General features: G+C 38.8%; 1 protein-coding gene across 2 annotated transcripts; it reads left to right on the top strand.

Annotated features, from left to right (window-relative positions):
• The first annotated feature begins 521 nt into the window (after positions 1-521).
• Positions 522-13,336, top strand: LOC139114781 (protein bangles and beads-like). Of its 2 annotated transcripts, none has more exons than XM_070676687.1 (2): positions 522-678; positions 8,938-13,336. In XM_070676687.1, exons 1-2 carry the CDS (start codon positions 622-624, stop codon positions 11,416-11,418), a joined length of 2,538 nt encoding a protein of 845 aa, XP_070532788.1. In that variant the 5' UTR covers positions 522-621; the 3' UTR covers positions 11,419-13,336. The 2 variants fall into 2 exon arrangements, with proteins under 2 accessions (XP_070532788.1, XP_070532789.1); XM_070676688.1 differs by lacking the exon at positions 522-678 and adding an exon at positions 1,846-1,960.
• The last annotated feature ends 11,209 nt before the right edge of the window (positions 13,337-24,545 follow it).

Below are 24,545 nucleotides of genomic sequence, written 5' to 3'. Positions count from 1 at the left end.
GCTTGCAGACTATTTCCTTTGTAATTTATAAATCAATCAATATTTTGTGTTTAAAAACTTCAAAAAGTCACTAAGGAATTTTGCTGGACTTCTCTTTGGACAACAAAATTATGAAAGTTTTGTTAAAACAGCATGACATACACGATACGCCGTTACCACGGTCCCTCCACAAATATTCCGAAGTTTTTGTTTACATCCCTAACCACCGTTCCATCAACACGTGAATATGCCATGTGAAGCTGACACGTGAGTGGTCTAGGATATTCTCGGGCATTGACCTGCTACTATGCAGACGTTCTCTAATTCAGATTCACATTATGTAGGGATGCGATGTCACCGATGAGAAATGTTTGAAACGTTTCGGGTGAAAAAATTAGTTAACCTGAGAAAAAGGCAAACTTCGTTCTATTACATCGTTCTATTACACACATCAAAACTCAAAAGTCACTGAGAGAAAGATTGGTGTACAACCAGAGGTGTAAACAATGCAGTTTCCGCTGATAGCCAATGCGATCCTGATGCGGTTGTCGATGGCTTTGACGGACCCTGGAGTTGTTCATTTATAACAGTCTTTCGTTCGTAAGCTCTACGATAACTTGCAAGAGTTCGAGCGAGAGAAAAATGACAACGATCCTTCGAAATGTGCGACGCCTGTCCTTTGCCGTAAGGTTAACACAAGTAAGTTTACTTTTATCTCATTCGCTTCGGACTTTCAGGACTTGAGAGAAAGTCACAATTATAATTATCTAGCGGATTGCTCGTAGAATAAGCTTACGTTTTAGGTGTTTTTTTTGTTTGTTTTTTTGGGTTTTTTTTGCTTTGTTTTTTATTTTGGGGGGGGGATAATGCATTAAGCAAAATCAGCATAAGCCCTGGCAATAATACGTTATTGCAGGAAGGTGGAGAAAACGCCAATATTTTTTTAGTTTTCGCGTTCACATTCAATTAATTGAATTGCGACTGCGCATAGGGGGACTTGTTGATCACATTTCGGGTACAGAAAATTAGCCAAACCCTCATTCCTATTCAACTGAAACAATCGTACCGCCACTACTGTTCTCATCTTCTTATTTCAACAACTCACTTGATCGAATTTTACGAAAGTTGGATAACACTCTAGAAAGTGTTTCCGCAGTGGCAGCAGTATAATCATTGCACCCTAAATACTATGGCCTATTAATCCAAGGTCATCCTTTTTTTAATTTTTTATTAACTATGTCACGTATGTATGTTAATAAAATTTCAGTCCTACGTTATCATTTGAAAGGCCATATGTTTTTTATAAACAAAAATATTCACTCACCATAAAAGTAGACGTATATTTGTAAACTAAAGATGCAAATTAATATCCGGGCTGGAAGGTCTGCATATGCCTCTGGTGCATTTACTCAGATATGTAGCTTTAACATAAATACATCTATTACTTGCATTTTAAAAAGTGTATTTTGTTACTTTTGATTCTGTTTCTACAATTTATGTCAATGCGTTGTACGTACATGTATATTTTAACACCTCAAAAAAAATAACTTTCAATGCCTGATTATATAACTATGTCTCGGACAACAACACAATGGTGATCTGGCAACGCTGCTAACCAGGCCTACACGAATGTAGAGTCTATTGCTTGACGTGTTAAAGGAAGGTGGGGGTTGTCAGGTCGTATGTATGGAACACATTAGACCAAAGTAAATACTGTATCCGAGGTACGAATCTACAGCGATGGCGATTGATGACAGTTAAAATATGTTTGTCGTAAACTTTAAATGTTGCAGCTATGTGTTGACTTGATGCATCTGGATATCGTGCTTAAGTAGTACATCGTTTGTAAACCAGAAAGTTGCGCAGGCGCAGATCCCGACGAGCTCCCGTTGCATCGACGGGGTCTACGACCATCCGAGGTCACTCCGAGGTCACTTGCCCACGCAGTTCTTGAAAGGTTTACCGCACAAATAGGTCTCGGGTTAGTTCTTGTTGATATTTACTTCCTACATGTTGTAGAGCCTAAGTCCTTTGTTTTCCCACCTTGTCAGTACCCCATCCATGGGTATTGCTGCTACTGTCAGTTCCAAGCCCACAACTTTCCTCAGTGATTCGTCTTTTTTTAATGTCCATGGTGTGATCGGGAAATGGGGGCACAATTTTCCTCACCACACAAAATCACCGAGGAAAGTTTCGAGCTATGGAACTTTAATCAGCTGCAGATTGTTCATCCGGTGACTTGATCCATGCGTGATCAGACCTTTCAGTAGATCAATTAGTCAAGACATTGACAACAATGTTTTATGCAATGCAATAGTTAGTCCACGGTGATGTTCCAGTGAACCTCTCGAGAGTGATACTTGTTCCTATAATCATGGAGGTAGTAGAGACTACCTCCATGCTATAATCAAGGACGAAACTACTGACCTTTCAAATAAGAACAACTACCGCCCAATTGCTTTAGCTTGTGTGTCCTCTAAGATACTTGAATACATTCTCCTTAACAGGTGTGATAACCATTTACATACCACAGACAATCAAATTTGATTTAAAAGGGCACATGGTACCGATATGTGTATTTTTCCACTGAAAGAAACTATCAGATACTACAAACAAAACGGGAGCTCGGTGTTTTGTTTGCTTCCTTGACGGAGAAAAAGCGTCTGATAGAATCAACCATTGGAGTCCATTTGACCCTTTGAAGAAACTGATTGACAGATCAGTACCACTACCTGCTTATATCGTCCGCCTTTTGACAAACTGGTTCGCCTCTCAACAATTCTGTGTCCGTTGGTCTAATTCTCTCTCAATTTCATTTAATGTTGCGAATGGAGTACGCCAAGGAGGGATCCTTTCACCCTTTCTTTTTAATGTCTATATTGACGCACAGTCGCTCGAGAGCTATTCAGCTCTGGGACTATTCGCCCCATAGACGAGTATACAGAAGTGAGAAATGTATATTACTCGTCTATGGGAGGTGCGAATAGTCCCAGAGCTGAATAGCTCTCGAGCGACTGTGATTGACGCACTGAATTCAAGGCTTTCTGATGCTGGAGCGCGTTGCAAAGTGGGTGGGATCACGATGAACAATCTTTCTTACGCTGATGACATGTGTATTGCCGCGCCGTCAATCAAAGGTCTCCGCAGACTTATTGAGATTTGTGAAAACTACGCTTCTGACTACAATATTAAATATAATTCACGAAAATCCAAGTGTATCCATTTTAAATCGTCGACAAAGCTTTCGACTGTTCCTCCAGTCACGGTCCCTCCGTGGAGGGACCGTGCTCCAGTCAAGCTGTGTGATGTTTCTCTTGAATTTGTTCCAAAGTTTGTTTACCTAGGCCATATTTTTACATGTGAATTACGTGACGACGAAGACATTCTAAGGCAACGTAGAGCTCTGTGTGGCAGGGCTAATATGCTTCTCAGAAAGTTTTACTCCTGTTCGGTTGATGTTAAATATCGTCTTTTTAATGCGTTTTGTAATAACATTTACTGTAATTACTTATGGTCCGATTTTAATGCAAGCGCCATTCATAGCATCATTGTGTGTCATAACAATGCATTTCGTAGACTGTTTGGCTATCCAAGATACACTAGTGCCTCAAAGGTGTTCGTTCACCATTCAGTAAACTGTTTCTCAGTTTTAAGGAGAAGAACGGCGTACAACTATAGTGCTCGTTTGCAAAGAAGTAAAAATGTTCTGATTTATCGACTTCTTGCATGTGACATGCGCTTTAATGGTCTTCAAGCCCACAGGGCAAATATTTTATATTAATTGTGCTTTAATTTACTATGTAATGTCTTGTCATGAACATTTTTTTATCTGTTTTTTTTTTAAATCTTTTATTTGTTATGGACGTTTTTGAAAGTCTGAAATACAGTAATAATAAATAAATAAATAGTTTTGTTATCGCTATACACTGCACTTTCTGAAGTGTGTTGTTATGCAATATATTGTGTTTGAGAACTGTTTACATTAGAGTGGTTTACCTAGATGTTCAGAAAATTTTTTGATGGTTCTTTTCAGGCACACTGCAAGTTAAATTTTCTTTGTATAATGTAAATGGTGAAATCTGTCGTGCATCCAGTATGTTTTAGAAGTAAACAAAAGAAGTGTTCTGAAGAATCAATAACCATGTCTTAATTGCTCAGTTTAAAGCGCAGTGGTCGTCGCGCTGCGCGTGCGCGATTTTTGTTGTTGATAAACATAAATATTTGTAAACATAAGTCTTCTCAACTTCAATCGGAGTGAGATGGGAGCGGTCCATCACTTTGTTAACGCCTTGGTAAGACTGAACATCATGCAATAGTAAAATATTGAGATCGGAAATGAACTTCAGTGGTGTATTTCTATCTATAAACTCATGTAAGGCTACGAACATTGAGACACTCTGCACATTAGGTCGCTGAGTTTACTGCACGCAGTCACAGTGAACAAATGGGTTTGATCGCACGCGGTCACGCTGGTTGTACACAATGCTATGTACAGCACAGTAAAAATACATCACCAAAATGATCAACATTGTATATGTATATGTAGACCAGCAACAAGCACCATACCTAACACAAAAATTACACTCAAGACCATGATCGGCAAGCCAGAGCAGGATGCGGGAGATGATGTTGCTTCGACAAGGGAGAAGGTCACCGCGTTGACGTACACGGATATATGGAGCATCCGGTCCACAACCATGCAGCGGCACAACGTACCGGCCTCGCAACGACTTGGCCCACGACCCACTGTTGATCATCATTTCTTACTTCTTCTAGTAATACGTGGCAAGAAATAGTCAAATGACAGGACACAATAGACAAAACGAGCAGGTTTTCGCGGCATTTGGCAGGAAAATTGCACGGCTACACATAGGGACGTATTGAGAGATCCTACATATGCACGGTCATGGCAGAGATCCAACGGCTAGCTAGTGTGGGCCTACCAGTGCTACGCAAACTTCGTTGTTGTACCTCCTGATTACCGGGTAGGTCTGAATCCTCTTTCAAATGAGATAACCCCCACATAACAAGAAGACCTATGAAAGGTCCTTCGCTTGACTTGATACCTGTACTCGAAATTCTCGTTTGCACCCCCTACGGGGTAAACTTCGTAGTGGAGTTGGATTCTCCACAGCCGAGTGTAGCGCGCCATATACCCGGTTCTCTTGACACCGACGTTCATGCAGACTACAGAACAGATGCTTCTTGCTGCAGCGGGCATTGCTCTGCGAGCTGTAGATTTCTGTAGCTTGCGTTTTTGTCAATTGTACTCCTGTTGGGCCTCTTGAAATGAAAGTTCTCGTCCTTGCTAGCGATGTCGTAGACCAGAGCCAGGTCATTGATAGTCTGTTGGCATATACACGCGTACGGATGAGTGTTTAGCTCCATGGCTCGAGCGAGCCCCATTCAACTGATTCAAGAAAATCATGATCAAATGTGATCTCAATCCAGCCTGTAATGACTGTTCAATATTCAGCAGATATTTAACTTAGATTAATTGACCTTTTATTGCGTGTTAGATTTGGTAAGTTGGTATGCTTGTGACAAAGCAGCCGCCATATCAGCGGCAATATCGCAAACATAATAATCAACCCGTAACTTCATGCGGCATTCTCGGATATGTTGTCAACAAGGGGGACCCCCTCAGGAGCATGCGCAGCGCGACGACCACTGCGCTTTAACTTGCCCTTGAGAAGCCTGCCAAGTAGATTGATGGCAATTTGCCTTCCGTGCTTTCTTACTTCTTGAAATAACTCTTAAAAGCTGTAATACTTTATTGCACAATGATAGACGTAGGTTATGTAATTTATGGCTGGAATAAGAAAGTTGAAAGTATACACACCATAGAGCCTATCTTGTTCCAGGGTTCACTAATTCACCGACTTACTATGTTTGTAACTGCTTCGTGAATTGGGTGTTGTTCAACCTTCTAGCTACAGATAGATGTATAGTTACTGTTTTATTTAAAATCAACAAAAGTTATTATTTTTTATCACAATCTGTTGATGATAATATGATCTGTATCTATATCCAACAAAATCAGTCTCATACAAGTCAGCATTTGTAACAGAACCTTGATAATATTACATATAGGAGGTAAGCTTTAATACATATAGGAGGTAAGCTTTAAATAGATTTTTAAGGCAAAGTCAAACCACATGTATCAGTATAGTTTTGTAAAATCAGAAAAAAAGCGAGAATTTTCTGGGAAACATCAACTATGAAGCTATAATTGGGGTATGCTTAAAGGGAGGCCGTCATCAGAACTCTGCTCAAGGTTGCCAGGTACCCCTACAACCGATGTAAACACTGTATCTAGGGTACGTTGGCCATTGATGAAGTTAAATCATGTTTGTTAACAATGATTGTTACACTCATGCCTCGATGTGAGTGCAAATCAGTGCATTGATTTGAAAGGAACATCCAGGGAGTTAGCAGGCCGTGTGAATGATATACTGACTGGTTTCCATAGTTACCCAATCCAGTGAAGCCCTTCGACGTTTTCGACGTCAAAGTAGATGATTAATACCAGATGTAAAATATCCATGCGCGCACTGCTATTTTGACTTTCATTAAAATCTGATGCTTGTCGATAATAGTAAAATGGCTTGAGAATGTCCTGCATATAATAAATGTCATATAGCATTAACTATCGGAGGCATGTAATAAAAATATTATTGCTTGAATACATGGGTTAATGTGCTCTCGCAGCAGGAGACAATTTGCCCTCCTGGAGTCAGGCAAATTGTCACCTGCTCTCTGGCACATAAACCTATGTATTCGGCAATAAGATATAATATTGTAAAATTTATATGTTGCAGCTATGTCGACCTGATTCATCTAGATATCATGCATGAAACATTGTAGACAAGAAAGTCGCACATGTGCAGTTCTGACGACTGCCACCCACCTTTAAAATTAATATTTCTAAATTCATAAATAAAATGATGTTTGGAAATATAGTGTTGCTAATTTTATTTTCATCCGAATTAAAGTGAATAGTCTCCAACTGTTAAATTTAACAGAAAAAACAAAACGATGGCACTTGGAATTTACTGAACTGTGTTATTGATGATTTGATTGCAAAATTTTGAAGTAGTGATTATTGGTATGTAGGTTCTACACACAAACAGTGCTTTCTTTTTAAGCCAGCCATGAGACAAACTTACAAAGTATTCACTTTTATCAAAATTTTACTATCACTTATCTCACTTAAATCAAACTATAAACTTAATATATAGTAAAATCTTAAATGACTAAGTGTTTTTTGACGTTTTGTTATGACCACTTTTACACTTTTAGCTCACTTGTTTGAACATATGAGTTGTTGTCATACTGATGTCTGTCTGCATCTCTGTCTGTTGATACAATATCTCAAGAGTGGCTCATTTGATTGGAATAAATTTGGTACTGTCCTTAATGTATGGTAATGGCAAGAACTGGTTAGTTCTTGGTGGATGATGCTTGCAAAATTGATACTAATTTGCATAATTGTTCAGAAATCAGATATTGTCAGAATGACAATATCACATCCTATGAATCTGCTTACAGATGTTAATAAAGGAACCATATGACAAATGTCAAGGTCATGTAGAAGTTTTATGATAATGGCACAGCTTTTGCATATTTACAGGAACTTTTCCTATTTAGGGATTGCACTTTGCATTTCACATTGGCTAATTAATTATTTGCATATCTCATGACCTTTACAAATTGGGACATAAAGAGTGGAAGGACAATTCAAGTTGCTAAAGTTGAAGAAAGTTTCTATGTATATTGCTGAGACAATGTATTGAAGAAGTGAAAGACATTTTGCATTTTCATGTCAGCTACTTGGAACTTTGCATGTGAAATTAACTCACAGTTTTGCGTGTAAAACTTAAAAAAAACATTGTAAGTGATAGTTCTATGATATGATAGCAGTGAAAGAAACTAGATTTGTCATTTCAGCTAAATCCTAATTGATATACTTGACAGTGTTTTCAATTGAAGCTATACATGATGAATCATGTTCATGATGTAGATTATCAATTATAATGAAGTTATAAACTCATAGCAGTGATAATAGTGTCAAAGTATCAGTTTACAGACAAATGAAACAAGGAAGCATTTTGAGTTCATATCTGGTCTCATTGTATCAAAACCACATATTCTCCAAAACTGCTTGAGTTATAGCTTTAGCAGCTCATTCATAGGTTTCTAATGATTTTATCTTGGTTTATGAAGAATATTATAAAATTTGCATATATATTAATATTTAGGACAATTTCTCAGTTTCTGGTCAAAACATCATATCTGTCATAAAATGCTAGTTGTACAGCTTTCAAATTTAGTTTTAACTACGTTGGACTCAGACTGCTTGTGTTTTTCGCAAATGCTAATGAAATTTCCACAATACTTTCTTAACTATTTCTAGATTTTATCTGATTTGCAATGGACTTGAAAAGTTCTAGAAAAAGTTCCGTTCAGAATATTGTATTCTTTTTTCATCGTCACAGCCATGTAGCAAGGGGGCCATGGAAGTGTCTCAATTGTTTAGAAATTTCCAATTTGGATTTGTATCTGTTTTTCACAAGAGGCAGAATACTGTTACCTATGAAAAGTAATCATCAATGTGTTGATAGAAAGAAAGGATGAGATGTATAAAAGTTTTGTCAGGAAGAGTAGTGTTCTGCTGTCATGCTGACTGGCATTGTCGTACTAACCAGTCTGCTTTGCTGGTGTAGCCTACACATGTAAAGCCGTGCATGCAAAGTAAAGCCATCCTGCTTTACCTTGCATTACTGATAACCATGCCATGTGCATCCATGCAGAGTATGGGATAATCTGAATGAGAAACTGTAAGACTGAGTCTATATACATCTTTGTCTCTTAGTTTGGAAATTATTCCCGTCGGGAACTTCATCAATTCTATTATTGCATCGTAATAAATATGACATTTATTTGTTTTTTTACCAGAGCAAAAACAGAATATGGAACAGTGGTGGTGCTTTGTACAGCAGTACATCATCAACAGACAGTGTTGGTCCCAAAGTATCCAAGGATGTAGACATATCACAGGCTGTTGGTGTAATGCAGGCAATGGGCAAGGAAGGACCTCTGATTACCAAAGCAAAACATGATTCCTCTCCTAAATCTACTATCAATGATCCGGTGGCCAGTTCAGCAAATGCAACTTCAGCTGAAGCACCTGCAGTCACATCAGAAAATGCACCTGAAGATGACAAGTTAACCTCAATACTATCTGCAAGTGAAGTCATCACAGATAGTGCTTCTGAAGCAATAGTAGCTACCAGTGAAACTGCAGCAGCATCTGAAACTGTTGTTGAGGTGAGTGAGACAACAACAACAATAGTGGCCGAGGAAATTGAAGTAGTAGCAAATGGAACTGAAGCTGTCATAATCGAGACTGTGACTGCAAAAGTTGATGAGGAAGTTACAGCTGTGCCAGAAACTGCAGCAGAAGGGCAAGATGATGTCACACTCACAGTAGCAGCAGAAAATGTTGAGCAGCTGGAAATTGCCTCTGAAACTGTAGAAGAAATTCCTGAAGCGATCGCTGCAGCAGCTATCGAAGTAGAAATGACTGAACCTATTGTACAACCAGAAATGACTGCTGAAGCAGTGGCTGAAAATTCTGAAGTGGAAGCTGCAGCAGCTGCAACAGAACCAGCAGCAGCACCTGAAGTTGAAGCAGAGTTGAGTGAAACTGCAGCAGACAGTCAAGCTGAGGCTATCGCAACAGCAGAAGTTACTGAACAACCAGAAATGACTTCTGAAGCAGTAGCTGAAAATCCTGAAGTGGAAGCTGCAGCAGCTGCAACAGAACCAACAGCAGCACCTGAAGTTGAAGCAGAGTTGAGTGAAACTGCAGCAGACAGTCAAGCTGAGGCTATAGCAACAGCAGAAGTTACTGAACAACCAGAAATAACTTCTGAAGCAGTAGCTGAAAATCCTGAAGTGGAAGCTGCTGCAGCTGCAACAGAACCAGCAGCAGCACCTGAAGTTGAAGCAGAGTTGAGTGAAACTGCAGCAGACAGTCAAGCTGAGGCTGTTGCAACAGCAGAAGTTACTGAACAACCAGAAATAACTTCTGAAGCAGTAGCTGAAAATGCTGAACTGGAAGCAGCTGCAACAGAACCAGTAGCAGCACCTAAAGTTGAAGCAGAGTTGAGTGAAACTGCAGCAGACATTCAAGCTGAGGCTGTTGCAACAGCAGAAGTTACTGAACAACCAGAAATAACTTCTGAAGCAGTAGCTGAAAATGCTGAAGTGAAAGCTGCTGCAGCCGCAACAGAACCAGCAGCACCTGAAGTTGAAGCAGAGTTAAGTGAAACTGCAGCAGACAGTCAAGCTGAGGCTATGGCAACAGCTGAAATTACTGAACAACCGGAAATGTCTTCTGAAGCAGTAGCTGAAAATGCTGAAGTGGAAGCTGCTGCAGCTGCAACAGAACCAGTAGCAACACCGGAAGTTGAAGCAGAGTTGAGTGAAACTGCAGCAGACAGTCAAGCTGAGGCTGTTGCAACAGCAGAAGTTACTGAGCAACCAGAAATAACTTCTGAAGCAGTAGCTGAAAATCCTGAAGTGGAAGCAGCTGCAACAGAACCAACAGCAGCACCAGTAGTTGAAGCAGAGTTTAGTGAAACTGCAGCAGACAGTCAAGCTGAGGCTATGGCAACAGCTGAAATTACTGAACAATCGGAAATGTCTTCTGAAGCAGTAGCTGAAAATCTTGACGGGGAAGCTGCTGCAGCTGCAACAGAACCAGCAGCAGCACCTGAAGGTGAAGCAGAGTTGAGTGAAACTGCAGCAGACATTCAACCTGAGGCTATGGCAACAGCAGAAGTTACCGAACAACCAGAATTGATTTCTGAAGCAGTAGCTGAAAATCCTGAAGTGGAAGCTGCTGCAGCCACAACAGAACCTGCAGCAACACCAGAAGTTGCAGCAGCGGAGAGTGAAACCCCACCAGAAGCAGCAGCTGCTGAGGTTTTATCACCTACACCAGAGACTTTACAGGTAGAACCACCTTTAGCTACCTCTGAACATGATGCTGAAATTTCTGAAGTTGCAGCTGCATCAGATGCCAGTGAACCTGCACCTGCTAGTGAGACTGCAGTTGATACAAGCACTACAGTGACTGCTGGAAGTGAAGATGATAAAGCTGCAGTAGAGACTGTGATGGATACAGGATTGGAAATGCAGGAAGAACAAGCAGGTATATCTGAAGGCATTGAAGGAGACGTACAAGAACCTGCAAGTGAAACTGTAGTGGAAGGTGCTGTATCAGAATCTAAAATCGCAAGTGAGGAAAAAGTAGATGAGGTCAAAACAGAAGATGATTTGTCCTCATCTTCATCTCCATTTCAAAAGAATGAAAAAGAAAACACTGGAGGAATATTCAGTCGTATACTGAAAAAAATATTTGGCTTTTAGACTGAAATTAGAAGTAGAAAAGTGTGTACTTGACTCATTAATGCTTCATTTTCAATTGAACTGCATCAAACATACAGTCAGGTTTTTCACAGAGCAAAACAGCATTGCAGGCTGCCAGGCTGTCTTTCTGCCACCAAATATTTGTCAACAAAGATACTCACTGCTTGACCCACCGACAGATATGCAACAATGGACAAGTAATTAAACTGACTGACAATAGTTCATACCTTATTGTTCTGTTCTATATTCTGCAGTGTATACTAACACTGTTGCACAGAATGATTATCGTTGATGTTGGTCATTCAACTAAATTTCAAATACCTTGGATTTTATACGGGGGATGGGGATGGGGGTGTGTGGATCATACCCTCATTTCAATGAAAACAAAGACACATGTTAAAATAAATTATAAGTCAAATACATTGAAAGATATATAAACAAGCCAACACACAACATAGGCTGAAAAATATTTCATTACACTGGATGCAGCAGAGGACATGTCAGCTGGGTCAAGATGACAGTTCAACAACACCAGCATTGTGCCTTGGATAGATTGCATTGATTGCACAAAAGACTAAATTTCAGAACATTATTCAAATCTGAACAAATTTTTCAGATGTAAATTTATGGAAATATCTATGCAAATTAGCTGTAATCTTATGACAACGCCTCAGAGAAACCTGACGACTGTATTAGATATTGCATTGAAATTCAACCTTCCTGCAACACTCAGTTACTCAAGATTTACTGATGGTAAGAAGTGGTTATATCAAGCTGATACATCAGGAATGAAATAAAATATATTGTTTTGTTTGCCTGCAAGTTGGCGCATCAAGTTTTCAATTCAATAATCACAAAAAGACCACTCACTATGAGTGCACCACACAAGGCAACTTAAATAAGAAATACGCTTTCATGTTTATCCTTCATCATGAATAAACAGCACAAAAAATTTAGTCACTGTCTGTGAAATTGCTTCTGTAGTACTTAACAGAAGTACAACAACTAATGACAGGGGAGATCATTGTACTAATGATACAAACACAACCATAGCAACTGTACATTGTAGTACCTGTTAAGATAAAACACACAGAGTTGATTCAACACAGCATTCAAAGTGTTATAAACTTCCATATTTACGTCAGAGAACTAGTATCTTTTATGAATCAACCACACAGTTTTCATTTATTTAGGAAAAATTGTTCTATTACCCCTGGATATTATTCTAAGATATCCTTAATATTATTGTGGCCACTATGATTCAAGAAAAAATACCTTTTACACTTTAACATCATCGGAACACAATTTTTTTAATTTGGATGTGTCCAAATTATGTTTGATATCTGTTAAAGAAAACATGTGACTTGTCATCTCTTTCAGTCATCAATATCACTTTTATTTCAGTAGATTAGCCATATAGGCATGACAATATGTAAAGTTTTGAGTATCTTGTTTGTGTCAAAATAGAATGGTTCCTGAACAAATAATTTTACTGTCTGTTATTTAGTAAACAAAGAATGACACAAAGTTTGTCTTTGCAATGTTAACATAACGAATAAATGTGAAATTATGTTTGAAACTAATGATTTCTTGATTTCTTTTTGTATGATGGCAATAAATGGAGCATCTGCGTGTGTTCACCCAATGGAGACTTAATGCCTGCTGTACATTGAAACAGAATCACCGATTTTGTATCTCTGATTGGTTAGCTTGAGATAATCACTAATTCTCATCAATAAAATAAAGCCTTTGCTGACTAAGTGTTGTAGGAAGGTTGAATTTAATTGCATTACATCAACATGGACTCAAATACTTATGGTGTTTTCAATGTAATATTCATGGTGAGAGGGCAGCAAGTTTTAGTATGTGTGTAGAGTGATGTTATTTTTTCGAGATAAAACTTCAAAAGTATCTTTTAGATTATTCACTGAAGTCTCTTGAGTATTCTTGTTTAACTTCAGACTTTTCTTACCGCAGATGATGAAATATTAGACCACTTATTTTATTCAATAAATTCACTGACACCTTGGATGAGTTTTAGAATTTCTACAAGGAGTCTTTTCTTCATATTGTGAAACCTAATTACATGGTGTACTTTTTGGAGATACTGGTGCCATGGTTATTCATAATCCTCTCACATTTATAGGAAAATGATTTATGCAATGAAAATGTCGAATTACAGGAAACATCATTTGCTTGTATTTGCTACAAGCTAAACACAGCTAACACATGCTCTTTCAGTGTGACATTGTTCTTGAAAACAAGAGAAACTGGAGAATCTATGGTGAAAATGGATTAAACTTTTACCAACAATTAAACTGATAATTGAAAGCTGTACTGTTACACTTTTCTGACAACCAGTGTAACCCTACATTTTCATTACCAATAAATTTTTTAAAGTGTATTACGCTAATTAAAAGTGAACACAAGTGTTGAGAGTCAAGCTGAGCAGTGTATTATTTAGTGAGCCAGCCGGCTTAGCAACCAGTGGCCAAGCTGAAGCAAGCTACCCATGTTACTATAGTTGCAGAACAGAGATGTACTCCACACACAATGGGTATGTCTGCCATTTCCATTCCTGCCTTTAACTGTCTGTATGGTACAAAAATAAACTAAACTTTATAATTTCCATTCGCATATTTATTGTGTGTAAGCGTACTCAACCATTTCATTAACACAGTGGACTTCTTTAGGAATGAGGTGAGTACCTGTACCACAGACCCCACTCTTTTGTTGGGGATTATTCTTCATAACTAGGCTACTTCAGGATTTATGGTTGGTAATTGGGTGCTGGCAACACGTGAACAAAGGAGAGAATCCAAAAAAGTTCTCTGGTTTTTTCAAATGCTTCTCCTGACAAATTAAAATACACATTCACATGCTCCCATGATTCTGATTTGCTATGGTTTTTAAATCCCCCTTAGAATAAAAGTGTCCTGATTCTTGAGTTGACTCTTTTGGGTTGTATGTCTGTGTTCCAGGGACAAAGGCCGCTTTCACAGGAAAACTTCATAGGGTTTGGAAACAGTCCCTGTTGACTTCTCTCACCTGTCAGGAAAACTGAACATAATTAACGTAATTGTATAAAAAGGACGCTAGCTGTACCTTATGACTAATTTTTCAGAACACTTTGTTCTGTGTATCTACTGCAGTTTCTTGTTCTACTCCCCACGGCCCAATTTGAATGTTCTATTTGAAAAAATACAGTACTCTGTATAAATGTTAAGACCGTAATCACCGTTATTGATGACAAATGAATTTTAGAATGGTCGCTATTTTATGCGCAGTGTCATTTTGAAAAACACCGGCCCTCCACCCTGCAATTTCTGTCCAGTCCCTTAGTCACATGGGGGAGGGGGCGCGGCAAGAAGGCGACAATGGGGAGAGCGACTGGTGTGAGTAATACTTCTGTAAGTTCTGTATAAGCTCTTCTGTACCTTTTTTACTTGCATTCCAGTGCTCAATGTAATTTGCTGCTCCTGTTGTTTTCAGTGAGCCACTGCTTTAAAAGGGTTGCAATAAATAAATAAATAAATAAATGCATTGAATCATGGACGTAAAAAGTATCTTTTTTACATCTATGATCAAATCGACCATCTGTTCAGCTGTTCGTCGGAGTTATTTCTCTCTATATGTTTCATTTTATTTATTTCTTTATAATGTATGAATTAATTCTCTATTTTTCAGTTTCTTTATTGGAAGTGGCTATTTGCACCATAGCAGTGCAGGGCCAATAAGAAATTTACATTCATTATTCGCACCGCTGTGGGGCGAATAAGAAATTAAGATTTCATATTCGCACCGCTGCGGTGCAAATAACATTTTCCTTCTTTGTTTCTTCATTTCGCTATTAGCCCGTTTGCTTATTAATTAAGTTGTGGACATACTCCATAATACGAAATACCATTTCTAACTATGCACCCCCTGTATCAAGTTGCGAACTTACTTACAAACTTTCATTTCTAACTATGCACCCCTCTATATCAACTTACGGACTTACTTACGAACTTTGATTGGGTACCAGTAAGCTCGCACCTTTTCCAACCCGCCCGGAAATAACTCGCCCGAAACCAAATTTTGATTTTTATCACTACCTCGTCCTGACAAAATCATACTCTAAATAACGTCCGACCACAGTCTCCACGTGCATATGTGAGCTGTCAGACGCGATATTCACGACACAAGATAATAGTACTTTAAATTGACAACACAATCGGCCAAAACACACATGGAGAACAAGTGCAGGACCGTGGCTAATGCAATGCTACTGCTCGGGTGTGCTTATGACGGCTTTCGCTAATGACACGAAATGGGGGTACACGAAAATTTTGGTGACCAAAAAAATACTGACAGAAGCAAGGGGAGGGTTAGAACCAAACGGACTTAATTATAAACTTTCAGATCGAACTATGCATCGCTGTACAAACGTACGGACGGACTTGCTTACTTTCGAACTTTCAAATCGAAGCATGCACCCATGTATCAACTTACGGACCTACTTACTTGCCAACTTTCAGATCTTACTATGCACCCCCTCCCTGTATCAAGTTGCGGACTGACCTTTATTTATTTATTTTTTAAATTTATTCTTTATTGGAATCCACTCAGCTTTCCGCAGAGTAGTGGCTGTTTTTCACTGAGCCCAAAAAATTTCAGAAAATACATCTAAATCAAAACTGAAATAAAACACTCATGAATTGACAAAGAGACGAACAATACGAGGCAGAGAAAAACCCTCGCGGTACAAAAACAATACCATACAAAACACCAAAAACAAGGCGGGCACATGCCCGTTTAAAACTGTTCAGAGATGCCAGCTCTCTGTACGTAGGATCCTATTCCAAATATTGACTGCAATGTATTTCAAGGAATTTCCATGACAGTCATTGTGGTAAAAATCTTCTCTGTCAATTGCCCTAGTCTATAACTAGGGCAAGTGACAGAGTACTGGACCGTGACTTGACAGAATTGTTTCACTTAGCTCAAAACTAATTGATATAGGCCTACCCCAGAGAAGTCTTTCTACGTTTCATAATCAGCAATTACTCAGGAAAGCCCGCTCAATTCTTTTGTCTAGTGATCATATTTTATCAGCAGAGTTCGACACACTTCCCTCTGGTCGGCGTTTTAGATACCCGGCTTGCAGGTCAAACCGGCGCAAGTTGTCTTTCATTCCAACCGCTGTGCGGCTTTTAAATGATTCCTAAACTGTTTTTTTATATAGTCCTGCGTCTCCTACCATTTTGTAATTTATTTTATTATATATTTGTGATGTTGTATTTGAGCCACGCTTTTAATTGCCCGTGTTTGGGATAAATAAAATTCTATTGAATTGAATTAAATTGAATTGAATTGAAATGAATTGAATAATTATAGAATTTGATCTATTCTCGTGGACATATTAAAGAGGCACTCCCACTTGGTAACATTTTTAAGGTAGAACGCACCTCGGGGACAGACATTCGGACTCTTAAACTTTTACAATTCTCTTCTGATATACCACATGTTGGGGTTCATTTTAAAGCTCTCGGTGAAAGAAAACTTTTCACTGGCTTAGTTTTTCGAAATTCGAAAATTTTTATTTTTCTCCATAGAGTTAACACAGGGATAGCGGCCATTTTGAATTTCTAATGTCGGTAAATCTTGGGTAATTTGTTTCTCTAGTACCAAAATTTGCACGGTGACCCCCTATTTTTATTCTTGATTTTGAAAGAGAATGATTGAAAGATTCCTGGGGAAAGTTAGAGCAAGAGTTTAAGTCTTTCACTTTCGAGGTGCAATTTACCTTAAAGTGGCACTCACACTTGGTAACATTTTTAAAACACATTTTTTAATGCCAACTGTCGATATTTGACGTGGAGACTGTGCGCGGATCGCGAGATATCAAAAAAACATGTCCTCAAAAAAGTAAAAGTTTGAATTCCGGTGGCCCACCTGAATTTAGCTTCCGAACATCGAACGTTCGGCACTGGGGCCATTGTCAACTGAGCTATGGAGTACGAGTCTGACGCTGCTGTACGCCATAGTACCACTTGCGTCTGTGATCAGCCATGCCCGGTGGGAGAAAGCTTAGTCTTAATGACTTGACGAATAAACGAAAAACAATTTTTGCTGATTCCACCAGAATTCGCATAGGTGACTAGCACAGTTGCGTGCCGTTGATACATAGCGGCCGCCGCGTGGTATGCATAGACGCATACCACGCGGCGGACGCTATGCATCGAACCACGGGTAACCGTGTGGCAGACGACAAAATGTAGTCATCAGAGGCGGTTAATATTTTATACGAAAAACTGATATATACATTGTATTGGTTAAAAATATAATACAGCTGATTGAGAATAATGAAAAGGACAAAACTAAGGAGAACTTTTTAAAAACTTACCTTAGGTAAAGGCATAATGCTGTATATTAAGTCTTCGCAGTGGGGGTAAATAAATTGCGTCTTTCGAACTTATTATGGACTCCCTAGAATATCGTCAATCAGCACAACAACAAACCTTCGTGGCATTTCGGGTCATAATCAGAGAAACGATCATAAAACTTCGGGATGTGATAAATACGCTCGGGAAATGACATGTATTTATCGATATCTCGCGATCCGCGCGCAGTTGCCACGTGAAATATCGACCGTTGGCATTAAAAACATGTGTTTGAAAAATGTTACCAAGTAGGAGTGCCACTTTAAGACAGGGAGGAGTTATAAATTATTATTGTCATCTTATACATCAACACGCATTAACAAAAGTAAAATCTCTGTTTCACTGACATCCACTTCAACCTTTTAAGCATATTTACACTATGTGTTCCACTGTCACATTTCAATATGATACGCATACCACGGTTTTGCAGCCGCTGCAGTCGATGTAGTGGCTTCACTACAATGAGACCACACAGTATTACAATAGTCAAGGTAGGGAAGAACTAGTGTATTGTATAAGGTATTATCGAATGTGTAAAGGTATGATTGGAGCTATCCTCTTGACAACACCAATCAGCCCGGAAATATGCAGGAATCCCGTCTGAAAACACCACAGCTATGGACCCACAGCTATATGAACACCCAGATAATGAAGGCTTTCAACTTGATCAAATAGTTGATTATCCATGCAGACTGAGCTCTAAGTTGGTACTATTTAAACGGGCTTCTTTTTGAAGCGCGTCATAGAAGAACCCAGTCTATCTATGTAAACTAGATTGAGTAGCATTATTTTTTCTGAACCCTGATTTGTCTGGGCAAAGTAAATTATTTTTCATAAGGAAATCATATACTTGGTTGTGAACATATAACGTTCTGGGAGTTTAGAGATCACTGGCAATACAGATATCGGGCGACAATTTCTCAGTTCCCGTCTTGAGCCTTTCTTCTTATTGCAGAAATTCTTGCCGATTTAGTGTCACACGGAATCTCGGCATTCGCCAGAGAAAGGTTAAAAAGATAAGTAATACCATTCGAAATGGTAGGAGCTGACATTTTCAGAAGTTGCGCTTGATAATTGTCTGGACCGGTAGCTTTATTTGCATTTAATAGACGCAAATCTCTAAGAATGACAGGATGAGAGAGATTCAAAACAGAACTTATATATTCAATAAGCTTTTACTGTACCCATCCAGGTAGTTAATGGCTAATTCGGAAGGGGCCGGGAGAGAAGCTGCTAAGTTTTCACCTATAATTGTAAAAAATGTATTAAACCCATTAGCAATATCAGAAGCAGTGGTGTGTATTACTATATTTTTTCTTCGTTTCTCTGATAAGTGATGTCACCTTGTTTTTAATTAAGTTTTCTGTACACCGCCTATGATTTTGGGTCACCTGCTTCAATAGCTATTTGGTGGTATTGATCCCGAACCTGCTAGCAATTTCTTCATTAAACCATTTACATTGCTTCTTTAGAGGTCTAAATGTTTCCACTGGTGCATGGGTATAGACTTCCATACATACCAAGCATCATATCAATGCTGTCCGTGGCCTAAATGACATGCCATGGGACAAGAATGAGATATCTTCAATTAACTTTTTACTTTGTTCAATTTACGTGTAGTTATATTTTTGTGGCTATGTTGTATTAAACATTTGTCCAGAATTACAAAGTTCATCAAATGATCTGCAACTGATACCACAACTACGCCACTCAAGGTTGATTTAACAGTGTTCATTATAGTACTGGAGTTTTCAATTATACGTGTTGGATGCTTAATTATTATAATCATAAGCAATATTAATTCAACTTATATGCAAGTAAACCACTTTCTGAAAGATGATTGTAGTCACTGTTCAAATCGCCTGTGACATAAGAATTAATCCAAATTAGAGCTATCCAACTTTCAAAACACTGGAAAAGGGAGTGGTTTGATTTTGGATGTCGATATATATATATATATATATATATATATTACTGTCGCAAGGAATGGCTTTTTTTCCTCCGCATTTATTTCGATTGACACACACGTAAGGTCATTTATATCCAGATCGGGACGCGGTGTGTACGAGATTCCGTTACGCACATAAATACTGACACCCTCTTTACCAATGTTTGAGCAATTATCTTGTCTCATAGTTGTCAATAGTAACAATATTTATATTTATATTACTGTCACGTTTCAGTAACGCACAGTACATCACGTTAATATTCATGAATTACACTTTTGACCTCATCAAAATGGAAAGCTAGACCACATTTCCAGTATAATATGTACTAGTTTGAAACCTTTAGTATTTTTAAATATTTCGTTACTCTTTGATGACAGTTTGTGAGTTGCTGGTGATAGATTACCATTGTTTGGATGAAGGTCAGTGTCATGACAATCATCACAAGTTGAAAAAAACGAATCCGAGAACCAAGGGAGCATACAGAAATCGCAGAAGAATTGTTTTTTGAGGTCCTGGGTATACCATAGGGAACCCAGACATCTGGTTGTTGTTGTTGTTGTTTGTATTTTTGTTTACGTTTATTAGTCGTGTTGTTGTTGTTGACCAATAAAATTCGACGAACATAACTGTTGTGTTGTTGTTAATGTTTCAAACGTAACGTAGATGTCATAAGAAACGCTACAACAACACTACCATTACTTGGCCCGATACAACTCTCTGCTATATAACGTACACTCTCTTCAGGGGGAGTTACGTAAGCAGTCACGCTGTGAGGACGTCAAGTTTACCGCTCCGTCGCAAATCCGATATTTTCGCATTTGGTTTGCTCCTGAAAACTCAAAAGTCACCAAAGAGGAAAGTTTAAGACATAGAAAGGCCTATGGTTCAATACGGGGACAGAATTAGAAATTTATAGACGGAAAATTGGATGTTTTGTTGGTGGTGCGCCTTCTCACAATAATATAATAATAATAATAACAACAAGGCAGTATTGCTGAAGGCAATGAGTGCTTAGGCCATGATAGAGTAATTTTGAGGACAATATATACTACTATTCAAATATGGTCTTGAATTTCCTCCTGTCAGTTAGGCATTTGATTAACTGGTTATTAAACGAAGCAATGGCATGACAACGGCAAAATATGTCTAGCAACTTTTATGGAGTTTGAGGCAGGGGTTCTTTATTTATAGTGGAAATTGCTTAAACTCCTTAAATATTCAAATTACAGCAAATTTCTTTTGTTCTCGATGGTAGATGTCTAATATTTAGATGGGCATATTTAGATTTCTACCCTATAGTTATCCCTATATACCAAAAATCGGACATCCAGCTCTATTGGCTTGCTCAGAATTAGATATGCGCATAATTAATGAGGTACAATATGTGGTGTCATAAGGTGTCCCATCATACCAAATATGAAGGGTGTAGCACTTGTGGTCACTGAGTTGTGGACAAATATATATATTTGAGGTCAAAGGTCATTGAGGTCACGTCACATTTTGTCCTAATAATTGTATAGCTAAGTTATTCATATATACCAAAAATCAGACCTCTAGCTCTATTGGCTCGCTCAAAATTAGATATGCGCATAATAATGAGGTACAATATGTGGTGTCATAAGGTGTCCATCATACCAAATATGAAGGATGTAGCACTTGTGGTTACTGAGTTGTGGACAAATATATATATTTGAGGTCAAAGGTCATTGAGGTCACGTCACATTTTGTCATAATAATTGTATTGCTAAGTTATTCCTATATACCAAAAATCAGACCTCTAGCTCTATTGGTTCGCTAAAAATAAGATATGAGCATAATTAATGAGGTACAATATATGGTGTCATAAGGTGTCCTATCATACCAAATATGAAGGGTGTAGCACTTGTGGTTACTGAGTTGTGGACAAATATGTATATTTGAGGTCAAAGGTCATTGAGGTCACGTGACGTTTTGTCAAACAAATTGTATTGCTAAGTTATCCGTATATACCAAAAATCAGACCTCTAGCTCTATTGGTTCGCTCAAAATTAGATATGCGCATAATTAATGGGGTACAATATGTGGTGTCATAAGGTGTCCCATCATGCCAAATATGAAAGGTTTAGCACTTGTGGTTACTGAGTTATGGACAATAATGTATATTTGAGGTCAAAGGTCACCAAGGTCACATGATATTTTGTCAAAATGTCTGAGATATTGCGTGAACTGATGGACTCACTGATGGACTCACGGACGGATATGACCCAATCTATAAGTCCCCTGGACTTTATCCGTAGGGACTAAAAACTGTGTCACTGCATCCTTTAGGCAATATGAAGAAACTAAATTTTTATTTTTCTTGGCCTTATACATGGGAGTCTATGGAGAACTGCCTTATACATGGGAGTCTATGGAGGTGTAAACTAAAAAGTCCTCTAACACGGCCAAATTCGATCGCATTGTGAAACAAATCGACGTGCATCTGTATGGGGTTGGGTACTATTCTTGTACTGCAAAGTTTGAAAGAAATTGACCAGGGCATGTCTGAGATATCTGCGTGAACGGACGGACGGACGGACTGACATGACCAAACCTATAACTCCCCCAGGACTTCGTCCGTGGGCACTAAAAACAACGCAACAGTTATTACAGCTACACCGGCGGTAGGTTCATATCCAGAGCCCCGTACGGTCTGCCGCCGTCGCTTGAAAACAATCTCATAAACCTGGCCATATGGGCAACTGTGTATGGGCAGCTGGATACTTGACTTCCCGGAGAAGGCGAGCTGTCACGTTCAAGCTCAGGATTATTTGTCGATCAAATTTCAGTAAATTTACCTTACCTAGATGAAATTTTGTATAGGCTGAAATTTCGCCGAAGTTTGACAACATTGCATCGATTTTTCAGGTTCATATCCGACATTTTTGAGTTTTGAGTGCAGACAGAAATAAGTTTTGAGGCAACATACATGGCTGCGACCCCATGTTGACCCCTATATAGCCCTGCGTACGATGCTATGTGCTACAGCTAACACACAGCATCGTACGCAGGGCTAGCGAGAGAGTTGCCGACATCGACGGTTATTTACGAGAACTGAATAAAAGACTGTCATTTTTGGAAGCGATCGAGTAGCTGAGGTAGGCTGGGATACGACTTGGGCCCAAGAACGCTGAATTTCGGCAGTAATTTGGCTTTTTACGTCAAGTCCCAAAATGGATTTGAAGTCACCGACCCTACGTACGGGTCTTTGCAGGGCTGTGGTGAGCGGGGCGATTAGCTGTAGCGGAACACACAGCATCGTACGCAGGGCTAGTTGACCCCAAGTGAAGACGTGTTCGCGATCAAATCTTCCTATATTTTTTTCAGAATTTTCGACAAAATCATTGCTTCGTAAATCTTTTGTAAAATATAAAATACTAAAATAAAAATGCGATGTGCCATGTCTCCAGATTTCTAAAATATCGTTCGTTGACCGTTCGACCATGGATGTAAAAAATAGATCTCATTTCGCAAACTTGTGACGCAGTTGAAATTCAATACTGACCGCCAAATAATCTTAATGAGACGAGATCATTCTAAACATCCTCCAAATTATCCAACCATTCGCGTTAGAGTTCAGCTCGCTTAGAGTATCATAACATTCTCCGGCCTTCGTTTAGATCGACCCTAATCTCTCCCATTTAGGAAATAAATACACAAGCTACCTTGACAAAACTTCGTGCACCATCCAGGACCAAACGCACTACAAATCTGTCTTGACGTCATCATCTCCTTACATGGTAATCGGCATACCGTATTTTTTAGCAAAGGAGACACAGAATACGTCGGAGTATTCAGTTTCAAAACGTATTACATTGTGTGATGTTGTCAAAAAAGGTGAATGTTACTGCAGTGGTATAAATTACAAAACACAAAAGTTCAAATCAGTTTATTTTGGACTGGCTTTACCCAACATTTCATATTGTTTCTTATGCCAGATTTGACCACGTGCTTACTGGCGACCCCTTTACATGCAAATTTTGTGTCAAATGGTGTGTTCTCCTGGAAAAACAAACGTACGATTTCTATATGAAGGAGGCGAAATTTGCCCTCAAAACTCGAAACCACCCCTTAATATATGGGGTGTACCTAGCTATTTTGAACGAGCTTCTCGAATCTGCAGCTCTATTTCGAAATGATGGTCTGGTTTTTTCAGCTCAAGGATAAGTGTTCTCCATCGCTGTGGGCATTACTATTCTCAACTGGGGGTACAGTTTCCAGTCGTAATGTTTTTCATTGTTTTTCATTGTGTCCGGGATATAAAACCTCTTTTCACAATTTTACTTTAATTAACACTAGTCCACATCTTGTCAGCGATTAAACATGTTACAAGTTTAAATGTTAAATTCTGGTCTCGAGCCCTCTTGTTCGACCAAACTGAAATTACCCCTCCCACTTTGGCTCGTCCAGTGGGTGTAGCAAGGGTCGTGCCATCGCCTAGGAAACGGAGGGTGCATTAATTGTTGCATTTCGATGCACATTTTGATTATATTCAGAAGATTTTGTGGCAAAAACTCAGATAGAGAAGCATTAATATTCACATCTCACTTATTCAAGACTGGCTGAGAGCAGCACTTCCATTCAGTTAACATCATTACGCCATTTATTATGCCAAGAAAGATGAAGCCAAGACATTTTGCCCTCCCTGGTCTCAGCCAGAAATGGTTATACCTTACAGAGTTTTTTCCCACGGAATGAAAACAAATGTACTTGGGCTGAGGCCCAAGTACAATAATAT

This window comes from Ptychodera flava, chromosome 16 (assembly GCF_041260155.1).
Source record: "Ptychodera flava strain L36383 chromosome 16, AS_Pfla_20210202, whole genome shotgun sequence".
In the NCBI taxonomy this organism is placed as follows: Eukaryota; Metazoa; Hemichordata; class Enteropneusta; family Ptychoderidae; genus Ptychodera; species Ptychodera flava.
This window is presented reverse-complemented; position numbering and strand designations above follow the sequence as displayed.